We start from the raw sequence: 26,835 nt of genomic DNA on the forward strand, positions 1-26,835 counted from the left end.
ATTTCCAATTATGTTTTTGCATAAACTGTGCAAATGGAAATTGATATGTTTGTATTTTTATAGATGAAACATTGGACATTGAGCTCTGTTTCAGTGGCTCATGTAACAAAAATGTTTTGTTATCCAAAAAAAAGAAAAAAAAAAAAGACTCCCAAATCATTCTTGTTTGCTAATGTTTTGCACAAGGTCATTTGTGCCTTTGTTTGCTGCCCTGATTATCCCAGTGTACTTTCTGCTGGCATGAATCAGAGCTAATTTCCCTGACTTTACCTTTTACTCAGGAAATGCTTTTATCGCTGCCCCGATTTTAAGTGTCAGATGACTCCACCAGGAACATTTAACCCAGGTGTTAAGTGTTTATTTATTTCATTGTATCTTTTCATATCTATAATGTATATTGATGTAAGTCTTTGGTATTGCTTTTATGTCTTCAATTGTGTCTATTATTATTATTATTATTATTATTATTATTATTATTATTATTATTATTAAAAAGTTGTAGTTTGTAAAGTTTGTAGGGCATTTGTTGAATTTGCACACACTGACGTCAAAGATTAATACATTGAAAAGTACAAACACAAATGGGTACAAAGTCCGAACGCTCTTAGGCAATGTTTCTTGTAATTTCTTTAGGTAGTCTTCAAGAATATGCCTCAGGCTTCCTGAAGTGCATTCACAGTCAAAAATAACCACTTGCACCTGTTCATACATTTTCCCAATGCATTGTCATGTGACTTGTTTTATCCGTGTGTATATTCAGGTTGGAACGTCCTTGTGTGCAGGGAGAAAATGTTCTCCCACACTCATAAACGCAAAGAAAGAAAGAAAAAAGTCAAGGCATCAAGTGGCAAGTTTAGTCCATTGTGTTACAGTGAAACTGGTAGCACAAAATGCTTTTATCACTGTATTTTATTTTATATTTTAATGACAGTTTAGGTCATTAGGTAGCTATAAACACGGAGTGTACTTGAATGCACCACACACACACCGATAGTGAAACCTCATGAATAAACTCCAGGAAGTGTCTCTGTGCGTCCTGTCTACCGTACTGTCTTTAATGGGCTCGTCCTGTTTTCAGACCGGTGTACACTTTCTATGAACTTTTACACCATTTCAGTGACTAAAGGGAAACTTCAGCCTTTGCCCCTTGGTGATGTATCAGCGCCTTTTTCTGTGTGCCAGGCTGCTGCTATTTTTTACAGGTAAGGAGGGGAATACTACTTCAGCTGCTATTATTACATTATATTACATGTGTTTATAGCTATATAAATGAGCTGCAAATTTATGTAATCCCAATAGTAATGACAAAAAAGGTTACAAATGAAGTTACACGGAAGAGCAAAGAGGCAAATGTCCATGATTTGTACGTTTGAGTAACACAAAGTTTAAGGCTAAATAAGAAATAAAACAAACTTGTTTTACCAGCTTTAAATTCCAAGAACATGACAGCAAGAAGATCGTTGTGTTATTGTTAAAATGATGTCACGGTCTGGGGGAGGCAGACTGTATGAATTGAAAAAAGGACCCAAAACGCAGACTCCAAGGAACAGGGAACAGAACTTGAATGTTAACAAAAAGCGAGCTGTTTAATAAGGCTGGTAAAAAAGGTACAAAGAAAGGGCAAGGCAAACTGAAGCAAATTAACATCAACCTAAACTGGGAGAACTAAATAAACAACAAAAAAAACCTAGACATGAAACATGGCATGGAATGGAGAAACGTGGCATGAACACAGCCGACGAAAACAGAGGACTTAAATACACAGGAGGTGATTAGGGGAAGTGGGAACACATGGGGAAACAGCTGACACTAATCTGACATAACGAGACAAAGGAAGCAAAGTTGACTACGCTGACATAGGACACAGACCTTCAAAATAAAACAGGAACATGAGACACAGACAAGACAATATAACCTTGACGACATAAGACACGCAGCATGAAACACATAAAGGCAAAAGGAGACTAAAACACAGGGGTAGAAGACACAAGGGGAATCTAAATAAACAAATAAACTTAGATAATCTAATGAACTTGAAAATAGACCATGAATATCAAAATAAACTCAAACTAAAAACGCTGGGTCAAGACCCAGGATCATGACAAATGATAGTCCTGCTGTTGTTTGTACAAACAGTCTACTACAAGTGAAGCTATTTAATGGAGCCAGAAAACTCATTTTCTGTGCTTAGCATATTAGAGTGTCACATGACAGTAATTCTGTTTAGTAAAAAAGCAAAATTTGATGCAGAACATTTCAAGAAAAGAAGTGCTTTACAAAGTCCAGATAGATACACATAAAACAAAAGCCTGTCTGAACAAATGAGTTTTAGGCTGGTTCTCGTCGACTACAGCTCGGCATTTAACACCATCATCCCCTCGAAACTTGCCACGAAGCTCGTCGACCTTGGGCTGGAAACACCGATCTGCAGATGGATTCTAAACTTCCTCACAAACAGGCCCCAGGTGGTGAGAGTTGGTAAGCACACCTCCTCACCACTCATCCTAAACACAGGTACGCCACAGGGTTGTGTGCTTAGCCCCCTCTTATATTCCCTGTTCACACACGACTGTTGCTAAACATGAGTCCAACATCATCATCAAGTTTGCGGATGACACAACCATCATAGGCCTCATCACAGACAATGATGAGACGGCCTATAGAGAGGAGGTGATGGCACTGTACAAGTGGTGTGTGGAAAATAACCTGACTCTCAACATCAGCAAAACTAGAGAGATGATAGTGGACTACCGGAAACGACCAGTCAGGGAACACCAGCCCATCCACATCAACGGTGTCAAGGTCGAAAGGGTCAGCAGCTTCAAGTTCCTTGGAGTCAACATCACCAAGGACTTCTCCTGGACCCTTCAAACAGACACTGCTATCAGGAAAGCTCGCCAGCGGCTTTACTTCCTGAGGAGGCTGAGGAAGTTTAGCATGAACGCCAACATCACCTCAAATTTTTACAGGTGTGCAATTGAGAGCTTGCTGACGAGCTGCATCACAGTTTGGTACGGAAGCTGCTCTGCCAGCAGCCGTAAATCACTACAGAGGGTAGTGAAGGCAGCAGAGCACATCACCGACACGAGGCTTCCTGCCATTCAGGACATTTACCTCCAGCGATGCCTCCGTAAAGCACACAGCATCATCAAGGACCACAGCCACCCAGCACATCAGCTCTTCTCCTTGTTACCATCTCGCAGACGTTACAGGAGTCTGTCTGCTCGGACTACAAGACTTAAAAACAGTTTTTACCACCAAGCCATACGACACCTCAACCACAACACTTAAACACACACAACACAGCACTCAGAAGCTACCCTGCAGCTTCACAAGTACTCTGTTTAATCTGCACTGGTCACGTCACTTTATTGTTATTGATATTTATATTTAAAAGTGCAATACTGTAAATTTCTGCTGCTCATTCCTGTGCAATATCCCATCTGCCCTCCCGTCATATTTCTTTTCAAGATTTTCTTATTTAATCACTAGTGTACATATATTTATATTTATAGATACATATATTTAGTCATCTTTTCTCTTTTATCATGTCTCTCTAATATTTTGCTCCTTACTATTTTTCTATTTTTTTATTATTTTATTTTATTTTATTATATTTTATTATATTTTCTCCTACTGTACCATGCTGCTGAGTGACTGCTGCTCATCAAACACATTTCATTGCAATGTTGACCCTGTGCTAACTTGCATATGACAAATAAAAACTGAAAACTGAAAACCGAAAACTGAAAACTTCTCCTGCCTCCTTCAATCAACCTGCAGAGTGAAGGAGGCCAAGAGTATATGTCAAGCTGCTCCAAAGTTTTGGATCCATAGTTTTTCAGATGGTCACGTGAAATCACTAACAAAAGGACCTAAGAAACCAGGTCGGAGAGTAGTGGGGAAGTAGTTTGACAATAAGGGTGGGGACCTCACCCCACAAACCCATAAAGGATAAAAGTAAGAGCCAAGGTTTTAAACTGAAGTCTAAACCTGACACAAAGCCACTGTAAAAGCCTAAAATGGAGTGATATAAAAATTATTCTGCTCATAATGTTTATGGACAGCATTTCTAGGTGCAGCAAGTGGCGGAAGGCTTTCAACTGGGTGGTCTCAGAATCAGTCAGGGACGAGTTCCTGCCCCAATTGGAGGAGTTTAAGTATCTCGGGGTCTTGTTCACATGTGACAGGAGAAGGGGAGATCAATAGGCGGATTGGTGCTGCGGCTGCAGGGATGCGGATGCTGTACCGGTCTATTGTGGTGAAGAGAGAGCTGAGTGTAAAAGCAAACCTCCTGGGTGAGGTCTTCCATGTCCCACCAGGAGGAGGCCTCGGGCCAGACCCAGGACACACAGGTGAGATTATCTCTCTCAGATGGCCTGGCGTCGGTGTCCCAACAAAGTCCCTGATTCTAATTGGATTTTCCTAAATCTTTTTATAAGTGCAAAATGTTTACATGTGAATGCAATTACATTACAAACTGTATGCTGACAGAACCACCTTCGTGTTATTGCTATTATAACAGTAATGACAGGCTCACAGAGTGATAAGAGGGAGATATGACTCACACATTCTTGCATTCACAGTGTTGGAATATGAGATAAGTTATTGCATAGTTTCCACTGATGAGTCGGATTAACTTAAGACCTGTTTTCACATTTATACCTTGTGGTAGGAAGTATGTAAAAGGTTATTATGTCAACAATACAAGTCATTGTTCTTCTGTAAGAGGTGCAAATAGCAGAGATTTTGCTTTATGCCTCCGGCTGTTTCATGTGATCATCACTGTAATAATGCAGCTTACAATATTGTTATATTTTAATATTTTACTACTGCTACTATTATTCCTTACTAGTGTCGTTTGAGAGTCCATGCTAGTTTGCTAACTTGGATTAAAGGGCAACAGCCAAATTTTCTGGATCTCATGGGTGGCCCAGAATATTTGGTGCATCTATGATTTATCAAAGGAACTCCAACCAGGAAACCAGAAAGTGTGCAGCACCACAATGTTTGTCCCTTGTCCAGATATTCTGAATAGTTGTATGTTTACAGGGATTCCTGCTATTGCGCCTTATCATACTGCATTATTTTTGTGGCAGTTGTTTGTGTATCTGACTCTGAGTATCGTTTCAGTCACAAAGGCAAAGCTGCCTTAGATTTTATGCAGTTAAAGCAAAGGCACAAGAGCAATCCAGCACTCAAAGCACCCTTAATGGAAATTTATGGGAAAATTTTGCAACATCAATCAACATTAATGTTAAGTAGAATGTTCACCTGTTTATGGAAAAACCTTTAACAGAAACAACTATACAATCTAAAAAATTGGAGACTCCTGAAATGTAAGATCTTTATTTGAAAACTAATCCACTGGTGACGTGGTTGGTGTTAATAAGTACAGTGTTGCATTTTTTTAATGTCCTGGAAATTAATGAAGTATAGCTAATTAAACACTCTTTAAAAATAAATGTATTTGATTGTGAAAGCATTTTTCTTGCATCCAGAAATGTTAGCATGATTTTTATGATTTAAATCTTAAAAAAGGCATATTCATCGGAAGATTTCCTAGATGTGCACAATTACATTGCATTTCTCTGGAGTTTCCATCAGTCTCAGAGTCGGAATGAGCGCCATAGGTTAAAAAAAAAACAAACAAACCCATAGCTTTACTGTTTAGCTATCACTACTAATAATAATCATAATCTTATTACCTTCGTTGTGTCACAGGTGAAAAAGAATCTTATTTATTTAATCAAATCAAATCAAGAAGAGTTTGTCTTCGGTTTTACAGTTGTTTGTAAGTCCTCGATCATTATTAGTTACCCATCTCTTTTACCTCATCTGGTTATGCACTGCCATTTGTGACTGATATAGTGTTGCTCAAAGGAAGTCACTCAGCCCTTCTTTATTTTATAGTTTTTACAGTTGGTGGCTGCAAATCATCTCACGTTTGTGCAGCCTGATGAGTCAATCATGATGACATGATATCTGCTGCCATATCAAGGAAGGAAAAACACAAGATTGCGTAAGCAAACAACTGTTCTTGCGCAAGAAAGCAAATGCAAGCCACTGAATAATTTAAAGAGCCAAACAGCAATTGGCAAATGCAAATGCTACATCTCAATCTGGTTGCAAGTAGGAAACTGACTAGTATAAAAAACTGAAAAGTATGGCAAAAAAAAAAAAAAAATTCCTTTAAGGTTGCACAAATAAGGTCCAAGGTCTCATTATTACAAGTAAATGCAATACCATCCTATAGGAGTCAGTGGAATAGTAGTGCTGTCCAGTGCAGCTTTAAAAAAAAATCATGTCTTTGTTTTATTTTTTGTCTGATTGCTAACTGCATAACTGAAATAAATGAAAACAAGCCCAAGTTATAAATATAGTGAAAGAATAAGAATTCTGTCAAGGCTGGCGGGGCGAGCCGTGTGGAATTAGTAAAGGACCCAAGATGCAGGCACTGCTGATGTGAGGTAGCTTTATTTGTGGCAATTGAAAATACAAAAAGGCGAGGGTGGCAAAAAAACAGAACTGAGAAAACCTAAACTGGGAAGACTAAGCATAAAACAAACCTGAAGCTAGAAACAGAGATGCAGGAAGACACAGAGAGAAAACCATAAGATGCTGTAGGGCGATAACGCAGATGAACCAGCAACTAACAGGCAGACACAAGGCTTAAATACACAGAGGGATAACGAGGGAATGAGCCACAGAAGGAGGGCACAGCTGGGAGTCATCAGACATGACGGGACAGGTGAAACTTAAATTGAACACACTGCGATCAGACACAGACCTTCAAAGTAAAACAGGAAACACACACACATGCAAAGACACAGACTTAGAGACCTGACTACACTAGAGGGGATACACAGGCAGGGATGACACAAAACAGAGGGAGCACAGAATAAACACTGGGAAACCAAAACACAAACAGTTATAATTCATAATAGTATCAAAAGTAAAAGTACAAAAACCAAAAACACTGGGTCACTGACCCAGGACTGTGACAAATTCAGGACTTCAGAGTCAGAGTAGAACTGCTTCTCCTTCAAAGAAGCCGTTTGAAGTAATTATGACTGGATGGCTCCTAGGTGGGGTGTTTTGGGTGGATTCGGGTATGAGAATTCCTGAGGACACACCTGACAATAACTGGAGTAATTACATTATTAAGTTGGTTTGGGAATGCCATGGAGAAGGAGGTGTGGGCAGATCTGTTTAGACTGCTCGTCCCTCACCCAGAGATGAATAAGTATTATAAAATGTAGTATAAAATGAATACATTTATTCATATATTTATGTATTTTTTTCCTAGGTGAACATGCTGCACATGGCAAACAGGAGCAGGTTCTAGCATTTGCTGGTGGAGATGTTATTCTACCATGCAACTTCAGGATTTCTCACAGCTCTGACTTTCCGACTGTTGAGTGGTCCAAAGAAGGTCTGAACCCAGACGTGGTCTTCCTGTATCGGGATGGCTGTGAGACCTACGAGATAAAGAATCCAATCTTTGACTACAGGACAAGCTTGATCATGAAAGAACTGAAAGATGGAAACGTCTCATTAAGGATCTCCAATGTGAAAATGTCTGATGCAGGGAAGTACAAATGCCTCAAGCTCTGGAAGAATGCTCCTCGGGAGGTCACAGTAGTGGAGCTTGTTGTTGGTACGTCCTCTCAAGTTCACTAAATAACCAAAGCTAGAAATGCTGCACAGGCCTTGGACCTTGTCTAGTTTATCAAATCATAGGCTGAACGAACCAAGTAATGTGAATGATTCCTTTTATACATTTCTGTGAATTATTCAGATTCAGTGTCCAAATAGACCCAGCGACGGCATTTTGATGGATTAAGCAGTGTTGGTCAAGTTACTTGAAAAAAGTAATCAGTAACTAATTACTGATTACTTCCCCAAAAAAGTAATCCCGTTACTTTACTGATTACTTATTTTCAAGAGTGATTAATTACTTAGTTACTTAGTTACTTTTTAAAAAAACGATTTACAATCTGAACAGGTGATAAACCGATAGAACTTTCCGCCCAATTCTACTTTTTCTGCATAATCCATCATACAAAATGTAATCAAATGGAAAAGTCCTTTTTTAAAACTTGTTTTATTAGTTTTAATCTTTTAACTTTATGTATCAAGCAAAAATTTAATTATATGCAACATTCTCTGACTGGAAGAAATTTGTTTAATATTTAAACCTATTTTCTGCACATTCTAGCACATAAAATATATTTTTTTGTGTGTTTACACTCACTCTTTCAAATAGATGCAAATAAAACACAGCAGAAAATAAATAAAGTCAAAGACTAGCGGTCCTGTTGCTCTATTTTCACCTGTAAAGCAGGAGTTGGGTAGGCGGAGGTTTACCCTGGTGCAGGTGTGCCACAGCGGTCAGTGGAAGGATACGGCAGTTTCTCTGTGAATTTCCCATCATGTCGTAGAGCACTTGGTGCTTGCTTGGAAGTTTAGGGGGTTTTTTTGCTGTAAAAAGAAGTTTTCTTCCCACGCACAACAGACGCTAATGTTTTTGTCACTTTTTATGGAATCAAACTCAAAGTAAGGTCAGTACTTCCACGCTTTAAACGCTGCATGCTCATACTCTCTCCCGCACTTGCTATGTTATCCATTGTTGATCTGCACACAGCTGTTGTCACGAACATCGCACTTGCTTACATCACTGTCATGAGACATTCTCCAAAAAAAATCAGGGTTGTAGTAACGCAGTAACGCAGCGTTCCTACGGGAAAGTAACGGTAATCTAATTACCATTTTTGCATTAGTAATCCCTTACTTTACTCGTTACTTCAAAAAAGTAATCGGATTACAGTAATGCGTTACGAGTAACGCATTACTGCCCATCTCTGGGATTAAGCCAAGTCACATCTAAATGATGAAAGAGGATAACACGCTTGCTTGAGTGTAATTTTCGTAGTATTCGCCTCTTAAAACACCATCAAAAAGACTTTTTGGCTGATTGTAACACATGGTTAGATAGACATTTTTGCATTACGGCTGGCTTCTATGAGGCAACAGTGCTAAGCAATTTTTGGCCCATAAAAATGACAACAAAAAATACCCAGCTAGTTGTTAATACTTCAATAGTAATTTCATAATAGAAAACATTTTTTAGCAGCTCCATTACACTTTGTGGGTAAATCTAGAACCTGTGTTTACTGTGAGTATGAAATGAAGCGTGTGAATGGATAAGAAGTAACTGACACTTCTAAGCTTGTGTGAAGTGCTGTGTCAACAAAGGCTGAGAGTTCAGTCTGTGCACACATGTGCGTCAGAGTATCTCAGGTTCAACTGGTTTTGTCCTCATTATGTTGTCATTATGTGCTCTCTAGAGTACTTTAAATTGTGTAAGGAGTAAACTGTGTATACTATTTTTTCCCCATGTAGTTATTCTAAAAATCATGTCTCTTTGAAGTTGTTTACCAAGTTTATGTGATTAATTGTTCGATTTTTCACTCTAATGCAGTTTCTAAAGAAGACTTTTTATAGTGTTTAATTTTATTAAGAAAGATTTTAATCTTTACCTATTTACCTTTTGATAACTTGGTTATCTTTAGCTACTCACAGTGAACTACATTTGGTATAGTTGCTTGCCTGAAGCTTAATTAAGACGATGGCTTGAATTATGCACATAAAAACTAGTCATGAAGCTGGTTATTCAGGAAGTGATGACAGATGAAAGATTCAGTTGGCACACCTGATTAGATTATTTTTTGTTTACAGGTGCAGTCTCGGAGCCAAAGCTCTCAGTGGTTTCGGTTGAAAGATGTCGGGTGACTGTGCAGTGTGAGGTGAACTTCTGGCCAACAGAGCCTCAGGTAACATTTCTGGATCACCAAGGAAACGACATCCCTGCTCAAGGTTCAGAAAGAGATCGAGATGCCAGCGGACGTTTCATCGTCAAACAAAGAGTTACTCTGCAGGAAGCGAACAGCAGGTTCAACTGACATCATTGCTCCGTCTTTCAAAACTCACTTAGAATTTATTTTATGTAACATAAACAAAATGTTTTCCTTATGCCTCAAAACATTTCTCAGACACATCAGAAGTTGCTCTCTCATATGCGAGAGGTTGCGATGCAGTACATCATGTATCATGAAACAGACTTGTTATTGAGTTAAGACATCATTAGTGCAATGTGAAGAGGAATAGTTTTAAATCTTATGACCTTATTTTGACTGGTCATTGGCATTTATGATTTCTTTAAAGGTAAAACTCTTGTGTATGAACATATTTCTCTCTGTGAAGTCTTAAACGTCCAAAGCAATAGACACAAGGGATGGGAAGAAAAGAGCAAGGGCAGAGGGTGAGATGTGCATGGATGACTTGCAGTCACCCTTAAAGGGAGCCCCCAAAAAACCATTTAAATTTGGTTCTATTAAATTGATCCTGTTTTCTTAAAAGATTTAACCAGTGATATACCATGTTTGGTAAGTAAATCAGACACAAGCAGGCAGTTTTTTCCCAACTCATCATTATATTTAATTTCTTAAAAAAACATCTATCCATCCATTTATCTTCTTCCAATTATCCGGGGCTGGGTGGCAGAGAAGCCCAGACCTGTCTCTTCACAGCCACCTCCTCCAGTTTGCCCGGGACAACACCAAGGCATTCCCAAGCAGCTCAGTGTTCCACTGGGAGGAGGCCCCGGGTGGTTCAGGCATTTGACACTGTCAGATGCCTGAACCACCTCAACTGGCTCTTTTCAATGTGGAGGAGCAGCGCCTCTACTCTGAGCCCCTCCCGAATGGCCCGACTCTCTAAGGGAGAGGCCAGTCACTCTTCGGAGGAAGCCCAATTCTCCCTCTTCTATCTGCGATCTTGTTTTTTCAGTCACTAGAGGTAGATTGATCGGCTAACAGAGAGCTTCACTTTGACACTCATCTCTCCCTTCATCATGACGGACCAGTTTGGCGTCTGCATCACTGCAATCACTCATGGTGCAGGAACTCGTCCCTGAGTGGGCACTCCACCCTTTTCCAGCTGACGACCATGGCCTCCGAAATGAGAATCATGTGCTGAGTCTCATTTCCACCGCTTCACACTTGGCTGCGAACCGTTCCAGTGCGAGCTGGAGGCCATTATCCGATGATGCCAACAGAACCACATCATCCGTGTAAAGCAGACATGAGATTCTCTGTGAAAGCCTTCCACCACTTGGCTACGCTTAGAAATTCTGTCCATAAAAATTCTAAACAGAATCGGTGACAAAGGGCACTTATTGTTAAAAATCTTTTGAAAACAAAACACCTTTGTCCACATTAAATGTTACTAATTTACTTGCATGTGCTATATTTGTTCTCACAGCATCACCTGCAGGGTTCACCAGCCAGAGATCAACCAGACCAGAGAGACAAAGATCCTCATATCAGGTACACGGGGACTTGAACATCACACATGTACCTGCTGGCTAACAGAATAAGAGAAATGCAGTCTGTTGTAGGAAGTTCACTTACTTTTAAAAACTCCAATCTGCCCAGGAACTGCAGATGCAAATTAGTGTTAAACTCTGGAACAGTGCCTCAAATGACAACAATCATGTTTATATAATACATTGTCCCTTTTTAACTAAAACAAATAAAAAAAAGAACTACCACCACGCATATCCAACCTCAAATCAAATCATATGCAATTTGATTAATCTGTTCATTAAATAAACAGTTTTCTTGCATTATATCACATCTGAGTTGTAGGAAGTCGAAGGTGATTCAATTGTTTTCAGGTATAGTCTGAAAAGTCTTCCGATAATTAGCTCAGGGAAAATCTTGTTGTAATAAAATAAAAACATAAATGTGTTTTATTTTGTATACATGGAGCCATTTATGTGATTATGCAACACTTCTTAAGAAAGGAAGCTGCTTAGTTTGCCATAGTTCCTAGATATTGGAAAACCTGTTGTATGTTGCAGACATCATGTTTGTGATTTAGCAGATAATGTGATCAGATGTTAACATCATGCATGTTGTTATTTCAGCCACCTGCAGCTCCGACATTTGCACCGCTGCCTTTGCTGCTGGAGGGTTGGCTTCTGTCTTATTTTCAGCTATATTAGCTCTACTGATATATAAGAAAAACAATAAATCAAGTAAGTCACTTTCTTCATTTAACAAAGATGATACAGCTAAAAAGTGAAGACATGAGCGAAGTGGTGAGCATCTAAGTCAGGGGTGTCGAACTCCAGGCCTCGAGGGCCGGTGTCCTGCAGGTTTTAGATGTGTGCTTGATCCAACACAGCTGATTTAAATGGCTAAATTACCTCCTCAACATGTCCTGAGGTTCTCCAGAGGCCTGATAATGAACTGATCACTTGATTCAGGTGTGTTGACCCAGGGTGAGATCTAAAACCTGCAGGACACCGGGCCTCGAGGCCTGGAGTTCGACACCCCTGATCTAAGTGTTTTCTCTGCCTTGAAAAGGTTTATGTCTGTAGTGTTGTCCAACTGCCACAGGATGGCAGACATGCACCTCTCAAACAAGAACCGCATGCTCAAAGAGACCACAGACCTCAAAGTGCTATTACTGAGTACTTACTAAAGACAGCTTGTTTCAGTAGAAAAAACAATAGTAACAGCTTTGCTTTTAGTGCTATCAAAAACATCAACCCACTCTTCAAAAGAAAAAAAAACAATGTCCTGTAAGACTACTGAAAGTCTATTAATGTCACATATTATAAAACAAAAGCTAGAAATATAGTTGGAGTGCTCTTAATGGCCAAAGGGGCACACATAGTGGCAGCTGTGGCTCAGGTGTTAGAGCGGGTCATCTGCCAATCGGAAGGCTGGTGGATTCGTCTGATTAACTACGCGCTGAGGTATCCGTGTTCAGATACTGAACCCCATTTTGACCCCAGTGCATTCATGTAAATGCTATAAAGTACTTAAGCGCTGCATGAACACATGTGATTGGGTGAATGAGACTTAGATGTCTGCTCAACTGAGTAGAAAGGTGATATACAAGTACCAGTCCATAACATTTATTTACTTCTCCATAATCACCAAAATATCTTTATTTAGTATCTCTACTTGTTTCATGTCTATTCAGGGACACCTCTAGAAATCTTTCATATGGGGGCCAAAAGAATATTGGGGTGGCACACCAAAGACAGAACAGTGAGGGACATCTAAAGTGACAAAAATGATATGTGCAGGAATAAATAACAAGTTAATGTTTCAACTCATTGTAGGGTGTCTTGCCCTCTCTTGTGTTCACTTGTGTTCTTGGTGGTGGGGGTCACTTGGGGGGCCAGCCAATTTTGGTGGGTGCCCAGTGCCTCCCTTGGTGGTGGTCCTGTACCTATCACCAATCGAAAAAAAGAAAGTACAACTATGCAGTGAAGTTAAGGACGGGCGACAATCTTGTGAAAAGTTGCCTATAAGTGTTTTAATGTTTTTATTACCTTCAGATTCAAATGTTTGGTGGGAAAAAAATCTTCATTTTGTTGCTTCACAGCTAAAGTCACTTTAAAATGATGTCTTCTTTTACAAAAATAGTTTGGGTTGCTTTTACTTTCCCTTCTTGTTAATCCGTAAATTAATGTCACATTATTAATGACACATTTTTTTTCTGTCTACACAGCCCAAAAAAAAGAGCGTCTTCACAGGAAGTCATCAGACCAAAGAAAGAATAGCAGCACTGACAATATGTTAAACAGTTTAACTGAGCAGCTAAAAGAAAGATTGGCTGGACTCAAGTCAGAGCTTCAGGAGAAAGAAGAGATCATTCGCCGGCTAAAAAGAAATGATCAGCCGTCTCGTGCTGTTGCTACCCAGCATGACCAACCAATTTGGGGCCTTTTCACGTCCAAACCAGACATCCCTAAAAAACCTTTCAGTCATTATTCTGACCTTGACTCCAATGCTAGTTACTGTGCTGATGACTATAATCCAAAATCCACAGCTTCAACCAAAACTTACCCTCCAAAATTTGGCAGCTTACACCACAAAGGTTCAAATTTAGGAGTCAAGAGACAGAACAGCAATCCAGCACCAGGCCAACCAATCCAAAGAAAACATCGCAACAGAAGTAGTCCTGCTATTATGTCTTTAGCGTTACCTAGCTTGTCTTTAACCAGCAATGCAGAGAAAATGCTGGATCACAGCTCAAAGAGTGAGGCCGAAGCCCTGCTAGATCAAGATGCATTCTCACCACTGCATAGAAGTTATTCAGGAAGTTCTCATTTAGCTTGCAATAATAACCGCTTTTATGCACTGGAAGATTTAACTGAAGAGTCATGAGCTGCCAATTCACAAAGGAGAACAAAAACTGGAAAACCTTCAGTTAACATCTACTAATGACTTAGCCACATGTTTTACAAGCTTGGCTTCAGAAACTAGAAGATATCAACTTTGAAATTACTTTGGTCTTATAGTTCTTCTTTTATAAGATTTTCATTTGGGTGTGCTATGGGGAAAAATCCATGTAAAGCATGGCTTGCATGCTGATGGATAACACTTAGACAGACATTCATGAACCGACTGTTTTAATTCCTGTTTGCTCTTTGTATTTTTGTTTATGGATGGTTACATTTTTTACACCAACAGTTATTTAAAAGGTGAGACCTGAAAATTAAGTCTTGGGTTTTAAGCTAATGAGCATTAAACATAGACTATTTGAATGAATTAGATTTGCATGTATTATATAACCAAAATATTTTGTGTGTGTGTATATTAATGTTTTATTGAATCTTAGTACCTTAATTTTGATTTCTGTTTTACTTTAATGTAAATGTTGCTTTATGTTACCATAACATTTGATGTCAAAGGTTGTATTGAGGGTTTACATTATTTAAAACTGCTTTGTAATACAAATTTAAAATGTTCTATTTGGCTTAATGTTTCAGGTTTCAAAAGCTAAATACTTAATGAAATATTTGTATGTGTTATATAAACAAAAATGATCATTTTCTCAAGCTTATGCTTTGTATTTCTTCCACACTCAAGTTCATTGTTTGTTTCTTCAGACAATATTAGTCTGAAACCTGAAAGAAAATAAAGTGTGAACACTACTGAAGTACAGAAACCTCCAAAATTCACAGGGATTACATTCATAGAGCACCTGCAAATTGTGAAAAACTGCAAAAAATGCCTATTTTTTATAGTTCAACCCCTAAATGTGTATTTGGGTGGCATCTTTGGGCTTTAATAGGGAAGAAGAACATGAAAGCATTTAGTGCAACACTTAAAATGCTGAACTGCATCTGCCAGAGATGCAACAACATGTTGCGCTGTGCAGCTGAAAAGCCATATCAGAATCAGAGAAACTTCATTAATCCCAGAGGGAAATTGAGCATGTGAAAATGATCCAGAAATACCACCTTCTCTGGGCAGGTTAGACATTTCCTGAATATAAGTAGCTAATGAAGTGTGATACTCTGACTTCAAACATGAATTAACTTGATGCTATGTGAAGAAAGTTTCTGTAACTACTCAGTTACTCACTTACACGCATGCACGTGAGCACACACAGAGACCTTGCACAGTTTAAGAGTTTGTTGGATTTTCTAATCTTTATATTTTGACATACCTGTTAACAGTTAAGATGATTTTTAAGTTCTACTGAATCTTTATAGTTAAGAGCAATTTGAAAGGTAAAAAGAACATTTAATATTCATCTGTTTTTCCTCATCTTATTTGGCATAAATCAATTGTTTGTTTGTTTTAATGTGAAACAGGAACGTTTAAATGATTACCAGAATAAAGAAGAAGATCACCCTCTTGTGGCGGAACTGAAACATTCCACTATAAATGACGCTGTCAAACTCGTGACTGATGTCATTAATCTAATCATGTTCTTGCCTGCCTTCTCCGAGCCAACCAGGCTCTACTTTGCGTGCTTTAGTTCTTACTGTTCTTCTGTCTTTCATTCTCTAATTCGTGCAATAAGCCTCCTCCCCATCTCTGTCTTACCCTGGACCCATCCAAGCTGCAGTCTTCATCTTCACTCCCATGTAGAGTCTAGGGATCCTGTCCTAAATCATGTCACCACTGGAATTATTTCTACTATGATGGGTTGTTGGAGTCAAATTACCAAATAGCTTAATATAGTTCAGTATCTGAAAAAATTGTTAAGTGTTAAGTTTTTCTATTGAAGTATTATTGTGGATATTGCTGGATTGTCTAATTAAACGTAGAAAAAAAAGAATCACTATATTTTAAGATAATTTTTAATCAGATTTTTCAGGTAGCTGTCACACCACCTTTGATGGCATGTCTCATTCTAACCTGTTAGAATAAATGAATTCTCGTTTTGCAGTGTAGTCAGGGTTGCACAAAAAGTCTTCTAATAATTAATGAAAGGAAAAGAATCCAACACTGATCTGTCAGTGAAAGCTTGTCTAATACTATCATAGTTATGATAAATCTGTATTTTCTCCTTTTTGTAGCTGAGGTCTTTTAATTATTATTTGTGAATCTGCTACATTAAATTTTCATAAATATTCATGTGTGTGTGTTTTAATTAGCTAATCTCAGGAAATACTCTAAATAAATAGAAGAGCGGAACCACCACCCACCCACTTGACTTGCAAATTCAATATTATGGACCTCCAGCCATCCTTTAAACGTCTTGGAGTTCAAGTTAGTGTTTTCATTTTTTGTTTTGTTGTTGTTGTTGTTGTATTTTACAGGGAAGTTAGAGCTGGTGTTGGCGTGTCATGTGTAAGCGAATTAGAAGTAAGAGTGTAGCAATCTTTAACACACCCACCCATAGCACACACCCAAGCCCAGGTCCAAAGTCTGAAGTTGACAATTCATTTCTCATTCAGTTTGACTGTTTTCGCAAGGCTGATCTTAAAGTGTCGCTTGTGTCTGAGGAGAGGATGATTACTTTTGAAACATTTAACTGGTTTTATTAATAACTGTGTAATGATGATGTATCATCGTCTTCTCGTGATTGCCGGTCTGTTGTCAGCTTATATAGGTAAGAAAGAGAGCAGGGTTGCTTTAAATTAACGTTGCGCATGTCAAAGTTAAATTACAGTTTTTCAAATGGAAACGTGACTTGAGAAACAAATTAAGCATTTCGCTGAAAGACAAAATTAATAGAACAGTTGACTGCAAAATTATTTTTTTCTGCTGTTGGCAGAATAACAATCACAGGAGCCAATCGATAAAACAACAAGCATGCGTTTCAGTATTTCTTTAAATGTCCTTATTTCTTTTTCTTTTTTTAACCGGAAAAGCCGGTTAAAGCCGGTATAGCACATCACAAGGATGTTTCAGTGTATGTACTGTGGAAATGCAAGCAGAACTGCTACTGTTTATCTTCCACTACTATGAGAAAGTGTTTATATAAACTGCTTCACCTGATGCTGCTACCTTTTGTAAGTCAATTAGCTGGAAAACGATGTCCGATCAAAACGTTGTTAATAAAATGTGTGGATTATATTTCTGACACTTAGAAGAAGAGCAGAAAAAGTTCCTCTTGGGTGTTATAGATGGGATTTTATATCATGTATGCATACAGTAACAGGAATGTATGATTATGGCAAAAAAAGAAGAAAAAAAAAAAGAAAAACATGTATTTATATGTAACCCCAAGTATAATTCATCTGCATGTATGAACTGAATGAAATGTAAAATTTTAACTGTGTATAAGTTTAAAGTTCCTGAAATTACTTTTCTTTCTCATTTTTAAACAGTTTAAACATCAGCAGGTTGTCTTAACCACGTCTGCATGTCTTAATGCACTAATTTGTCGCCATGTGATTCGTGTAAATAGATATTTGCATTAACATGCAGTTGAACAGGTGTACCTAAAAATTGGCCGGTGAGTGTGTACTTGTGTTATTGACATGATATGTTTATCTTAATTGAATGTCACAGTTTTCCGAGTCCTAACAAAGTGAACCTAGAGTATGTTTGTGTGAGACAGTGTGGGACATCTTCATGTAAAAACTATACATCTTACAGGTTTGGGGTCTTCCCCAGCTTACCTCATGAACTATACCTTTCCTTTTCTGTCAAGAAGTGGAAAAGTGTTGTTCACTGATGTGCACCCCTAGTTCAACCTGTGTTTTTTTTTTTATCGGTGAACAATATCTCTGTGAAGGTTCTCAGTCATCCAGGTCATCGCAGTCAAAGGAGCTTGCAAAGAAAAGCGTTTCTCCAAGCATGACATCCCGGTGTACTTCAGACCCAGCAACACGCTCAGACAAAAACTGGTTCACCCGAAAGACAAAACGCCAAAACACAGACTTAACAATGTGGTGTATGCTGTACAGTGCAGCGAGGAATGCCCAGACCTCTACATTGGAGAGACCAAACAGCCACTTCACAAGCACATGGCACAACACAGAAGAGCGACCTCCACAGGACAAGATTCAGCTGTCCATCTGCATCTTAAGGATAAAGGTCACTCTTTCGAGGATGCCAATGTTTACATTTTGGACAGAGGACAGATGGTTTGAAAGAGGAATGAAAGAAGCCATCTATGTCCACTGTGAGCGACCATCTTTGAACAGAGGCGGTGGTTTACGACACCAACTCTCTGCCATCTATAATCCAGTTTTGAGTTCCCTCCCCAGACGCCTTAACGCCCACTCACATCCTGGGCCATCTGACCTCAGGAAATCACATGATAAGGTGGGGCCAGGTTTCACAATGAACTCACCCGAAACTCTGGCTGATTGGGACCCACACCCAGTGTCACACCTTGGCTCAGGCGATTAGAGGATCATCAGGGGGTCCTTTTGTCCCTCTGTGGGGGGACACTCCCACTAGGTTTATATCTGGGACTCTCCACCATTTGACCTTAGAACTGAAGAAGCTTCTCGGATGAGAGGTGAAACGTCTTCAAGTAACTTAAAGAAGTCCAGACGCTTTTCCTTGCAAGCTCCTTTGACTACGGTGAACAATATCTTAATCATCCTAAACCAATCAGGAACCCTGTGCAAGCTTCACCACATGGACTTGTCCCAATAGTTGTACCATTAACCAAATACTATGCATTTCGTGTGAACCCCAACAGAGGAGGAGTCAAAATTTTTTTTTAAAAAGGTGTTTTTCTCCTGTTGAAGTCAAAGGTTTACCTCTATCTTTGTTGTCACAGATTTATGCCCTTACAGATTTAACGTGGGGATAAAAACATATAGGTTATTCATTCATTTTCTCTGTAATGTAATTGTAATCCTACTGGTCAATACGCAGAGTATTTTAAAAAGACTGGTAAATTGCAGAGTTTGACTTGTAGCTCTGGGCTCTCTTCACCTATAACACATAGAATAATGTAAAGGAGGCAATCCACATGGAGGCATTGAATACCTCCTAGTAAAGTTTTACACACATTGCACACAGCTTTATTAGTATAAATATGGTTGATTATTCCTCTTGTGGGTTTTTTTCTAGGTGGATCCCGTGCTCATGGTCAGCCACTGCACGTTCTTGCCTTTGCTGGTGGAGATGTTATTCTACCGTGCAGTTTCAATATCTCTGACAAGGAAGACTTTCCGACTGTTGAGTGGTCCAAGGAAGGCTTGAAGCCAGATGTTGTCTTCTTGTACCGGGATGGTTGTGAGGCCTACGAGATGAAAAATCCAGCCTTCGAGTACAGGACAAGCCTCATCGTGAAAGAGCTGAAAAATGGAAACATTTCATTACGGATCTCCAATGTGCAGGTGTCTGATACTGGAAAGTATAAATGCCTCATATTCCAGAAAAATGCCATCAGGAAGGTTACAAAAGTGGAGCTGTTTGTGGGTATGTCTACTAATGTTCATTTCCACATTGGTAATTCGGCTGTGAACTGTGTAGTCCACCAGCCTGAGAGTTGAATCCTTGCCCATTTATTATATGTATATTAGAGTCAGAGCTCTTAGCAGCATGTAGTTTAATTATGAAGTAAAGCTATGCACCAAGTCTTATAATAGAGGATGTGTAAGGCTATAAAAAACTTTTTTAAAATAACTTACCTGTACTACATTTTTAGTTGATGCTGGGTTAGGGTTTAGAAACCAAAACAATTAGGCTTACAATAAGACAACCGACCTTATGGTTTTCCATGGTGACATAATGTAGATATTACAATCCTTTTTTTAATATATATATATAACATTTTGCTTGCCATTAGTTTGGTGTTAAGAGCTGTTTTATCCAATATATTTTTTACCAGGATTGGTATCACTTTATCTATAAATCTTTTTTTTCCTTTACTGTCCTTTTATTTATCAGAGTACATGTTTAGTCATAGACTGCAGCGTTGGGACATCATTACATTTACTGTTCCGATAAGTTCATACGGAGCTGGGAAAGAGGACATTCTCCTTTTCTGCCCCATCTTCATGGAATACATTAGAGGGATTTGAAGATCTCTTAATTGATTTCAATTTCACTTCAAAAGATGTAGAATTTTTTTTTTTTTTTTGTGAAATCATCAGTGGGAACTTGTTCTTGTTTTTGATATGACTGTGCACATCAGATAAATTTAGCTATTTTATTGTTTTCATTTTAATACTATCGTAATTGTCATGGCTACTGGCGGACTCACGCGCAGACAGTTCTTTTTTTGAGAACAAAAGGAGATTTATTTACAACAGGGATCACCTCAGTGCTATATATATGTACAGTGAGTTGGGAGGGGGGTCCAGGGCTCCAGGGAGAGAAGGGGGGGATCCACACACACGCTTCGTCTTCCACACAGTCACCGCCACAGCTCCTCCGCACACACGCACTCCTCTTCAGCTGCACTCACTCCAAAACTCCACACACGCTGCCACACCCGGGCAGGTCCCGTGATTTGGTCCAGAAGAGGGATATTCAGGAGGCCCAACGTTCCAGCGGTGAGCTGCTCTGTGCCACTGCCTTAAATAGCAGCTGGGGAAATCAGCCAGATCAACAGCAGGTGGACACAGTCACACAGGTGCGTGGGCCAAGAGCGAGAGCCCGTAACGAGCTCCACCCAGGCAGAGAGGAGGAGGAGAGACAAAGAAAACAAAAACGAACAACAACAACAAAACCTGTAGCCAGCGTGAGCCAACCAGAGAGACACGGGGACCGTGACAGTTATAGTGCATGTTAAAAAGCAAACAAAGAGTATTATATTAGCGGTTAAAGTGGAAATCAGAGGCATTAGGTGTGGAGGACAGTCATGGACTATATTCAGAATCACCTTGTTTTTTTGGTTAATTAGTACATGCATATGTCGCATTTGATCTTAATGGACAACAAAATATTATCTTATTCTGAGTCATGTTTTAAGCTTAAAGTACAGCAACAGATTCATATCTTCTACCAAGCCTCTGAGTTCAAAGTATAGATATAGATCTGACTATATGGTCAGGTGTGGCATCGCAGAGAGAACTGGTTTGTTATTAACCTCATGACAATTGCCCAACAGTGAATTGGTCTGCAAAAACATATCCAGTATTTCCCCACCTTGTTTAATCTTTGCCAGTGTTGAATGAAGCCTTTCCTCAATGATTAAAAATGTCAACACAACCAAAACCATGATAATACCTCTACCATGTTTATCAGTTAAATTTTGGTCTGGGTGTACAAAAAGTGACACTTTTGTCTCAAGTGTTATGAAACATCCAAGTATTTTGTTACTTGAATTTGAAATTAAAACGCGCGTGCTGACCTTTAAACAGCACCAGCCTTATCTAGTGTTTAGTCTTAAAGATGGGCATATAACCAGCTATATTTAGTCTCTTGCTGTTGCTTTTTACTACTTGACAGAATTGCATATTTTATGATATTAGTGATATTTGATAAATATGGGATCTAAGGTCCTGTAAAAGTTGGCATAATTAAAGATCGGTTCACACAAAATACATTTCCTTTCCACAGAGGAACAGAATTAGTTTTTTCAGATGAAGGAACACCTTGACAAACCACAGTCATCTACTTTGGCTTGACTCCATGTAGCTTTTGAAAAAAAGTAGTTTACTTAATGAAAAGCACAGCTTCTTAAAATTATTGTACGGTTAAAGACCCTTTCAACAATAATAACCTTAAGACAACTGTTACTGTGATTTGTCACTATATACAGTGGCTTGCAAAAGTATTCGGCCCCCTTGAACTTTTCCACATTTTGTCACATTACAGCCACAAACATGAATCAATTTTATTGGAATTCCACGTGAAAGACCAACACAAAGTGGTGTACACGTGAGAAGTGGAATGAAAATCATACATGATTCCAAACATTTTTTACAAATAAATAACTGCAAAGTGGGGTGTGCTTAATTATTCAGCCCCCTTTGGTCTGAGTGCAGTCAGTTGCCCATAGACATTGCCTGATGAGTGCTAATGACTAAATAGAGTGCACCTGTGTGTAATCTAATGTTAGCACAAATACAGCTGCTCTGTGACAGCCTCAGAGGTTGTCTAAGAGAATATTGGGAGCAACAACACCATGAAGTCCAAAGAACACAACAGACAGGTCAGGGATAAAGTTATTGAGAAATTTAAAGCAGGCTTAGGCTACAAAAAGATTTCCCACGGAGCACTGTTCAAGCAATCATTCAGAAATGGAAGGAGTATGGCACAACTGTAAACCTACCAAGACAAGGCCGTCCACCTAAACTCACAGGCCGAACAAGGAGAGCGCTGATCAGAAATGCAGCCAAGAGGCCCATGGTGACTCTGGACGAGCTGCAGAGATCTACAGCTCAGGTGGGGGAATCTGTCCATAGGACAACTATTAGTTGTGCACTGCACAAAGTTGGCCTCTATGGAAGAGTGGCAAGAAGAAAGCCATTGTTAACAGAAAACCATAAGAAGTCCAGTTTGCAGTTTGCCACAAGCCATGTGGGGGACACAGCAAACATGTGGAAGAAGGTGCTCTGGTCAGATGAGACCAAAATGGAGCTTTTTGGCCAAAATGCAAAACGCTATGTGTGGCGGAAAACTAAAACTGCACCTCACTCTGAACACACCATCCCCACTGTCAAATATGGTGGTGGCAGCATCATGCTCTGGGGGTGCTTCTCTTCAGCAGGGACAGGGAATCTGGTCAGAGTTGATGGGAAGATGGATGGAGCCAAATACAGGGCAATCTTGGAAGAAAACCTCTTGGAGTCTGCAAAAGACTTGAGACTGGGGCGGAGGTTCACCTTCCAGCAGGACAACTACCCTAAACATAAAGCCAGGGCAACAATGGTTTGAAACAAAACATATCCATGTGTTAGAAAGGCCCAGTCAAAGTCCAGATCTAAATCCAATCGAGAATCTGTGGCAAGATCTGAAAACTGCTGTTCACAAACGCTGTCCATCTAATCTGACTAAGCTGGAGCTGTTTTGCAAAGAAGAATGGGCAAGATGTGCAAAGCTGGTAGAGACATACCCTAAAAGACTGGCAGGTGTAATTGCAGCAAAATGTGGTTCTACAAAGTATTGACTCAGGGGGCTGAATAATTACGCACACCCCACTTTTATTTTATTTGTAAAAAATGTTTGGAATCATGTATGATTTTTCGTTCCACTTCTCACATGTACACCACTTTGTGTTGGTCTTTCACGTGGAATTCCAATAAAATTGATTCATGTTTGTGGCTGTAATGTGACAAAATGTGGAAAAGTTCAAGGGGGCCGAATACTTTTGTAAGCCACTGTAAATGATTGAATTGTTTAACAGCAGTTTTTATGGGGGTATGTGTCACTTAGAGTGCCTTTCATTCTTCTTCAGAAGCAAGTTCTATAAAAAGATTTAGGATTAGACATCATATATTTTAGTATAAAAAAACAAGAGTAGAACAAGTAAGAAATGAGGATACATGTGTGGCAGATACATAAATCTGTTTTTGTTGTTTTTACAGTGGCTGTTTCGGAGCCAAAGCTTTCGGTGATTTCAGTGGAGGGCGGTGACATAACTCTGCATTGCGAAGGAAACTGCTGGCTGCCAGAGCCTCAGATAACATTTCTGGATGACAAAGGAAAAAAGATCTCTGAGGAAAATCCAAAAAGAGAACAAGAGGCCCGTGGATGTTTCACTGTGACACGAAGAGCCACTCTGCAAAGCGCTACCAGCAGGTTATAAATATATACTTTCTAAAACATCTATAAAGTGGTTTAGAAATGAGGAAACAAAATATTCATCTTGCCATTAAATGTTTTACAGTACTCTGCAAAACATTTGAACCTCTCTCTTTCTATTCTGCCAGGAAGCTGGTAAAACACAGCTTTAAAAAAATCATTCTTTTGCAGGACAGTTCACACAATGAAAAGGTCACGGTCCAAGAGGACACTTTTTCCCATATAAATGAAGACTGGCTCAAGACTTTTGCACAATACTACAGATGATGTTTTTACTAACCACCTAACAGTAAAATAAGCTTTTCACTAATATAACACTAATTATGTCATTTAGTGTCACCTGCAGAGTTCATCAACCAGAGTTTAACCAGACAAGGGAAACAACAATTCTCATACCAGGTATGCAGGAACTTCACTGTGACATGTGTACATCCTAACACCTAAAATCATGTTTTATTTGCATTTTTCATCCATGTGAGGTTTATGTTTTAGAGTATTTTAGATTTTCAAAATATTCCAAGTTATTTATAAAACTGCACAGTGTTATGTCATTTTAGCTGGCTGTATGAAATCTGATCTTCAAATGGTTGTCATCACCATTGGAGGAACAGCTGGGTTTCTCTTAGCTGCAGCTGGACTGATTGCTCTTTTGTTTAAGCCATGTGGCAAATTTGGTAAGTAACAGTTCGACGAAAACAAAAACAGTGCTACAACAAGGCAAGCCACGGAGCCATATACTTTTATATATACTGAGCAGCTTAGACATATTTTATAGTGAGGTATGTCCAGTGATCAGTAATCAGTGTTGGGAAGTGCACACACTGATTCTTAATAACATTATGACCACTGATTTTGTCTTCATCATAGCACCTGTTCGTGGGTAGGAAACATTGTGGAGCAAGTGAACATTTTGCCCTCAGAGTTGATGTTAGAATCAGAGAAAATTGGCAAGTCTAAGAAATTGTAATGGTTAGGCTAGTCAGAGTATTTCCAAAACTGCAGATCTTGTGCGGTGTTTCTAGTCTGGAGTGGTCAAAATCTATGAAAAATGGTCCAAGAAAGGAACAGTGGTGAACCAGCAACACAATCATAGGTGGCCAAGGTTCACTAATTGTTGTGGGAAACACGGGCTGGTCCGTCTGGTCCAATCCAACAGACAAGCTACTGTAGTTCAAATTGCAAAATAAGTTAATGCCTGTTCTGATAGAAAGGTGTCAGAATACACGGTGCATTGCAGTTGCATAAGGGGCTGCATAGCCAAAGACCAGTCAGGGTGGCAGTGCTGACCATTGTCCAGCACTGAAAGCACCAACAATGGACGTATGAGCATCAGAAATGCACCACAGAGCAATGGAAGAAATGGCCAGCTGGATGGCCAGCTTTGTTTGTGTTGCTTACCTGGGGAACACCTGGTATCATGGAGAAGAGCAAGCTGTCAGAGGCAATGTGATGCTTTGGACAATGTTGGGAATGTTGGGATGTTCTGTTGGGAAACCTTGGGTCCTGCCATCCATGTAGATGTTATTTCGATGTACCACCTGCCTAAGCATTCTTGTAGACAATCACCCTTTCATGTGAAAGGTGTTCCCTGATAACTGTGGAACGTTTTGGCAGGATAATGCACCCTACCACAAAGCAAAAATGGTTCAGAAATGGTTTGAGGAGCCCAACAACAAATTTGAGGTGTTGACTTGCCCTTCAAATTCCCCAGATCTAGTTCCAATCTGTTTGTCTGTTTGACATGCTGGACAAATAAGTCCTGGGAATTCCTTTTACCAAAACAGTAATTGGAAAAGTGTTTTCTGAAGTCATAAATAAAGTGAAAAGCAGGGTAATTCTCTTGTAGCTGTATAAATTTTGGTTTCTTTCTACAACTAGATTATTCAGCTGTTTTTTATTTTATTTTATTTTACAGCTATTGTAAAGCAGCTAGTGACCAAGAAGTCATCAGATCAAAGTATAATGTGTGAAAGCCACCTCCTACTGACAACGGACAACTTGGTAAATGGCCACAATGGGCAGATGAATGAGTTTCTTATGGACGATGAGACCATAAAAATACAGAACAACAAAGTTACTCACTGTGACAGGGCAACAATTGTTCGACGCCATTCCACAACCACAGGAGATGTTCCAAAACCCTCACAATTATTCTTAAATCATAGCCCTGACATTAACAACGTCACCAGTGTGTACAATCCAAACCCATCTTCAGCTTCAACCAGCATTAACACTACAAAATCTGGCAACTTACCCAAAAGCAGGGGTTCGAAAATTGTTATCAAAAGACAAGACAGCTTTCCAGGACCTGGTCACATATCTCAAAGAAACCACCGTATGTACAGCAGTGCAGATATTTTACAACTACATTCACCAACATCCAACCCTTCTTCTGCTCTCAGTAGCCACCAGATGATCAACTCCAGTGTCTCACCCCATCGAAGCACCCGCCTTCCTCAGCGTAGACACTCCTCAGTACTTCCACATTTAGCAGAATTTAATAAGCATTACAACCTCCTGAGAAATTTACCTGAAGGAGATGAACAGAAAATTTTATCAAGAAATGAAAAACAAAAGGAAACGTAAATTGTACTAGAATAAGTGCATGGCAAGGTAATGCTCACTTGGTTCAAATGATTGAAACTCCTTAACTGAGCAATAGGAGCTGAAATTTAACACCAGTGACTGAAGCGTGAAGTAGGAGCTTGACAGTCAGCTGCAGTGACGTGAGTATTGCACTGGCTGTTGTGGTGCCTCAGTGTTGGTGGAAAAGGGGGGATCTTGGCATCACTGCTTAGATTGTTACCTCTAGATAAGAGTTCAAATAAGTAGTAGAAAAATGGAATTT

General features: G+C 39.3%; 2 protein-coding genes across 2 annotated transcripts; both read left to right on the top strand.

Moving 5' to 3' along the window:
* Positions 1–1,086: 1,086 nt before the first annotated feature.
* Positions 1,087–14,252, top strand: LOC102782323 (uncharacterized). The gene is made up of 6 exons (XM_087839196.1): positions 1,087–1,202; positions 7,310–7,660; positions 9,742–9,955; positions 11,326–11,390; positions 11,993–12,103; positions 13,594–14,252. The coding sequence occupies exons 1-6, from the start codon at positions 1,154–1,156 to the stop codon at positions 14,250–14,252; spliced, it is 1,449 nt and encodes a 482-aa protein (XP_087695322.1). The 5' UTR covers positions 1,087–1,153.
* Positions 14,253–16,886: 2,634 nt separating this feature from the next.
* Positions 16,887–26,573, top strand: LOC148103733 (selection and upkeep of intraepithelial T-cells protein 1-like). Its single transcript, XM_087838202.1, has 7 exons — positions 16,887–16,935; positions 19,362–19,712; positions 23,771–23,984; positions 24,322–24,386; positions 24,545–24,661; positions 25,903–26,110; positions 26,288–26,573. Exons 1-7 carry the CDS (start codon positions 16,887–16,889, stop codon positions 26,571–26,573), a joined length of 1,290 nt encoding a protein of 429 aa, XP_087694328.1.
* The last annotated feature ends 262 nt before the right edge of the window (positions 26,574–26,835 follow it).

This window comes from Neolamprologus brichardi, chromosome 3, assembly GCF_056152115.1.
Source record: "Neolamprologus brichardi isolate AB-2024 chromosome 3, ASM5615211v1, whole genome shotgun sequence".
Taxonomy (NCBI): Eukaryota; Metazoa; Chordata; class Actinopteri; order Cichliformes; family Cichlidae; genus Neolamprologus; species Neolamprologus brichardi.

What these genes read in the sequence shown, in the direction of transcription:
- LOC148103733 (XM_087838202.1), top strand. Translation starts at nt 16,887, where the DNA reads ATGTATCATCGTCTTCTCGTGATTGCCGGTCTGTTGTCAGCTTATATA. An exon ending in CTGCAAAGCGCTACCAGCAG is followed by an intron (nt 23,985 to 24,321) that starts GTTATAAATATA and finishes TATGTCATTTAG; the next exon opens with TGTCACCTGCAGAGTTCATC. An exon ending in TAAGCCATGTGGCAAATTTG is followed by an intron (nt 24,662 to 25,902) that starts GTAAGTAACAGT and finishes TTTATTTTACAG; the next exon opens with CTATTGTAAAGCAGCTAGTG.
- LOC102782323 (XM_087839196.1), top strand. Translation starts at nt 1,154, where the DNA reads ATGTATCAGCGCCTTTTTCTGTGTGCCAGGCTGCTGCTATTTTTTACA. An exon ending in AGTAGTGGAGCTTGTTGTTG is followed by an intron (nt 7,661 to 9,741) that starts GTACGTCCTCTC and finishes TTTTGTTTACAG; the next exon opens with GTGCAGTCTCGGAGCCAAAG. An exon ending in TAAGAAAAACAATAAATCAA is followed by an intron (nt 12,104 to 13,593) that starts GTAAGTCACTTT and finishes CTGTCTACACAG; the next exon opens with CCCAAAAAAAAGAGCGTCTT.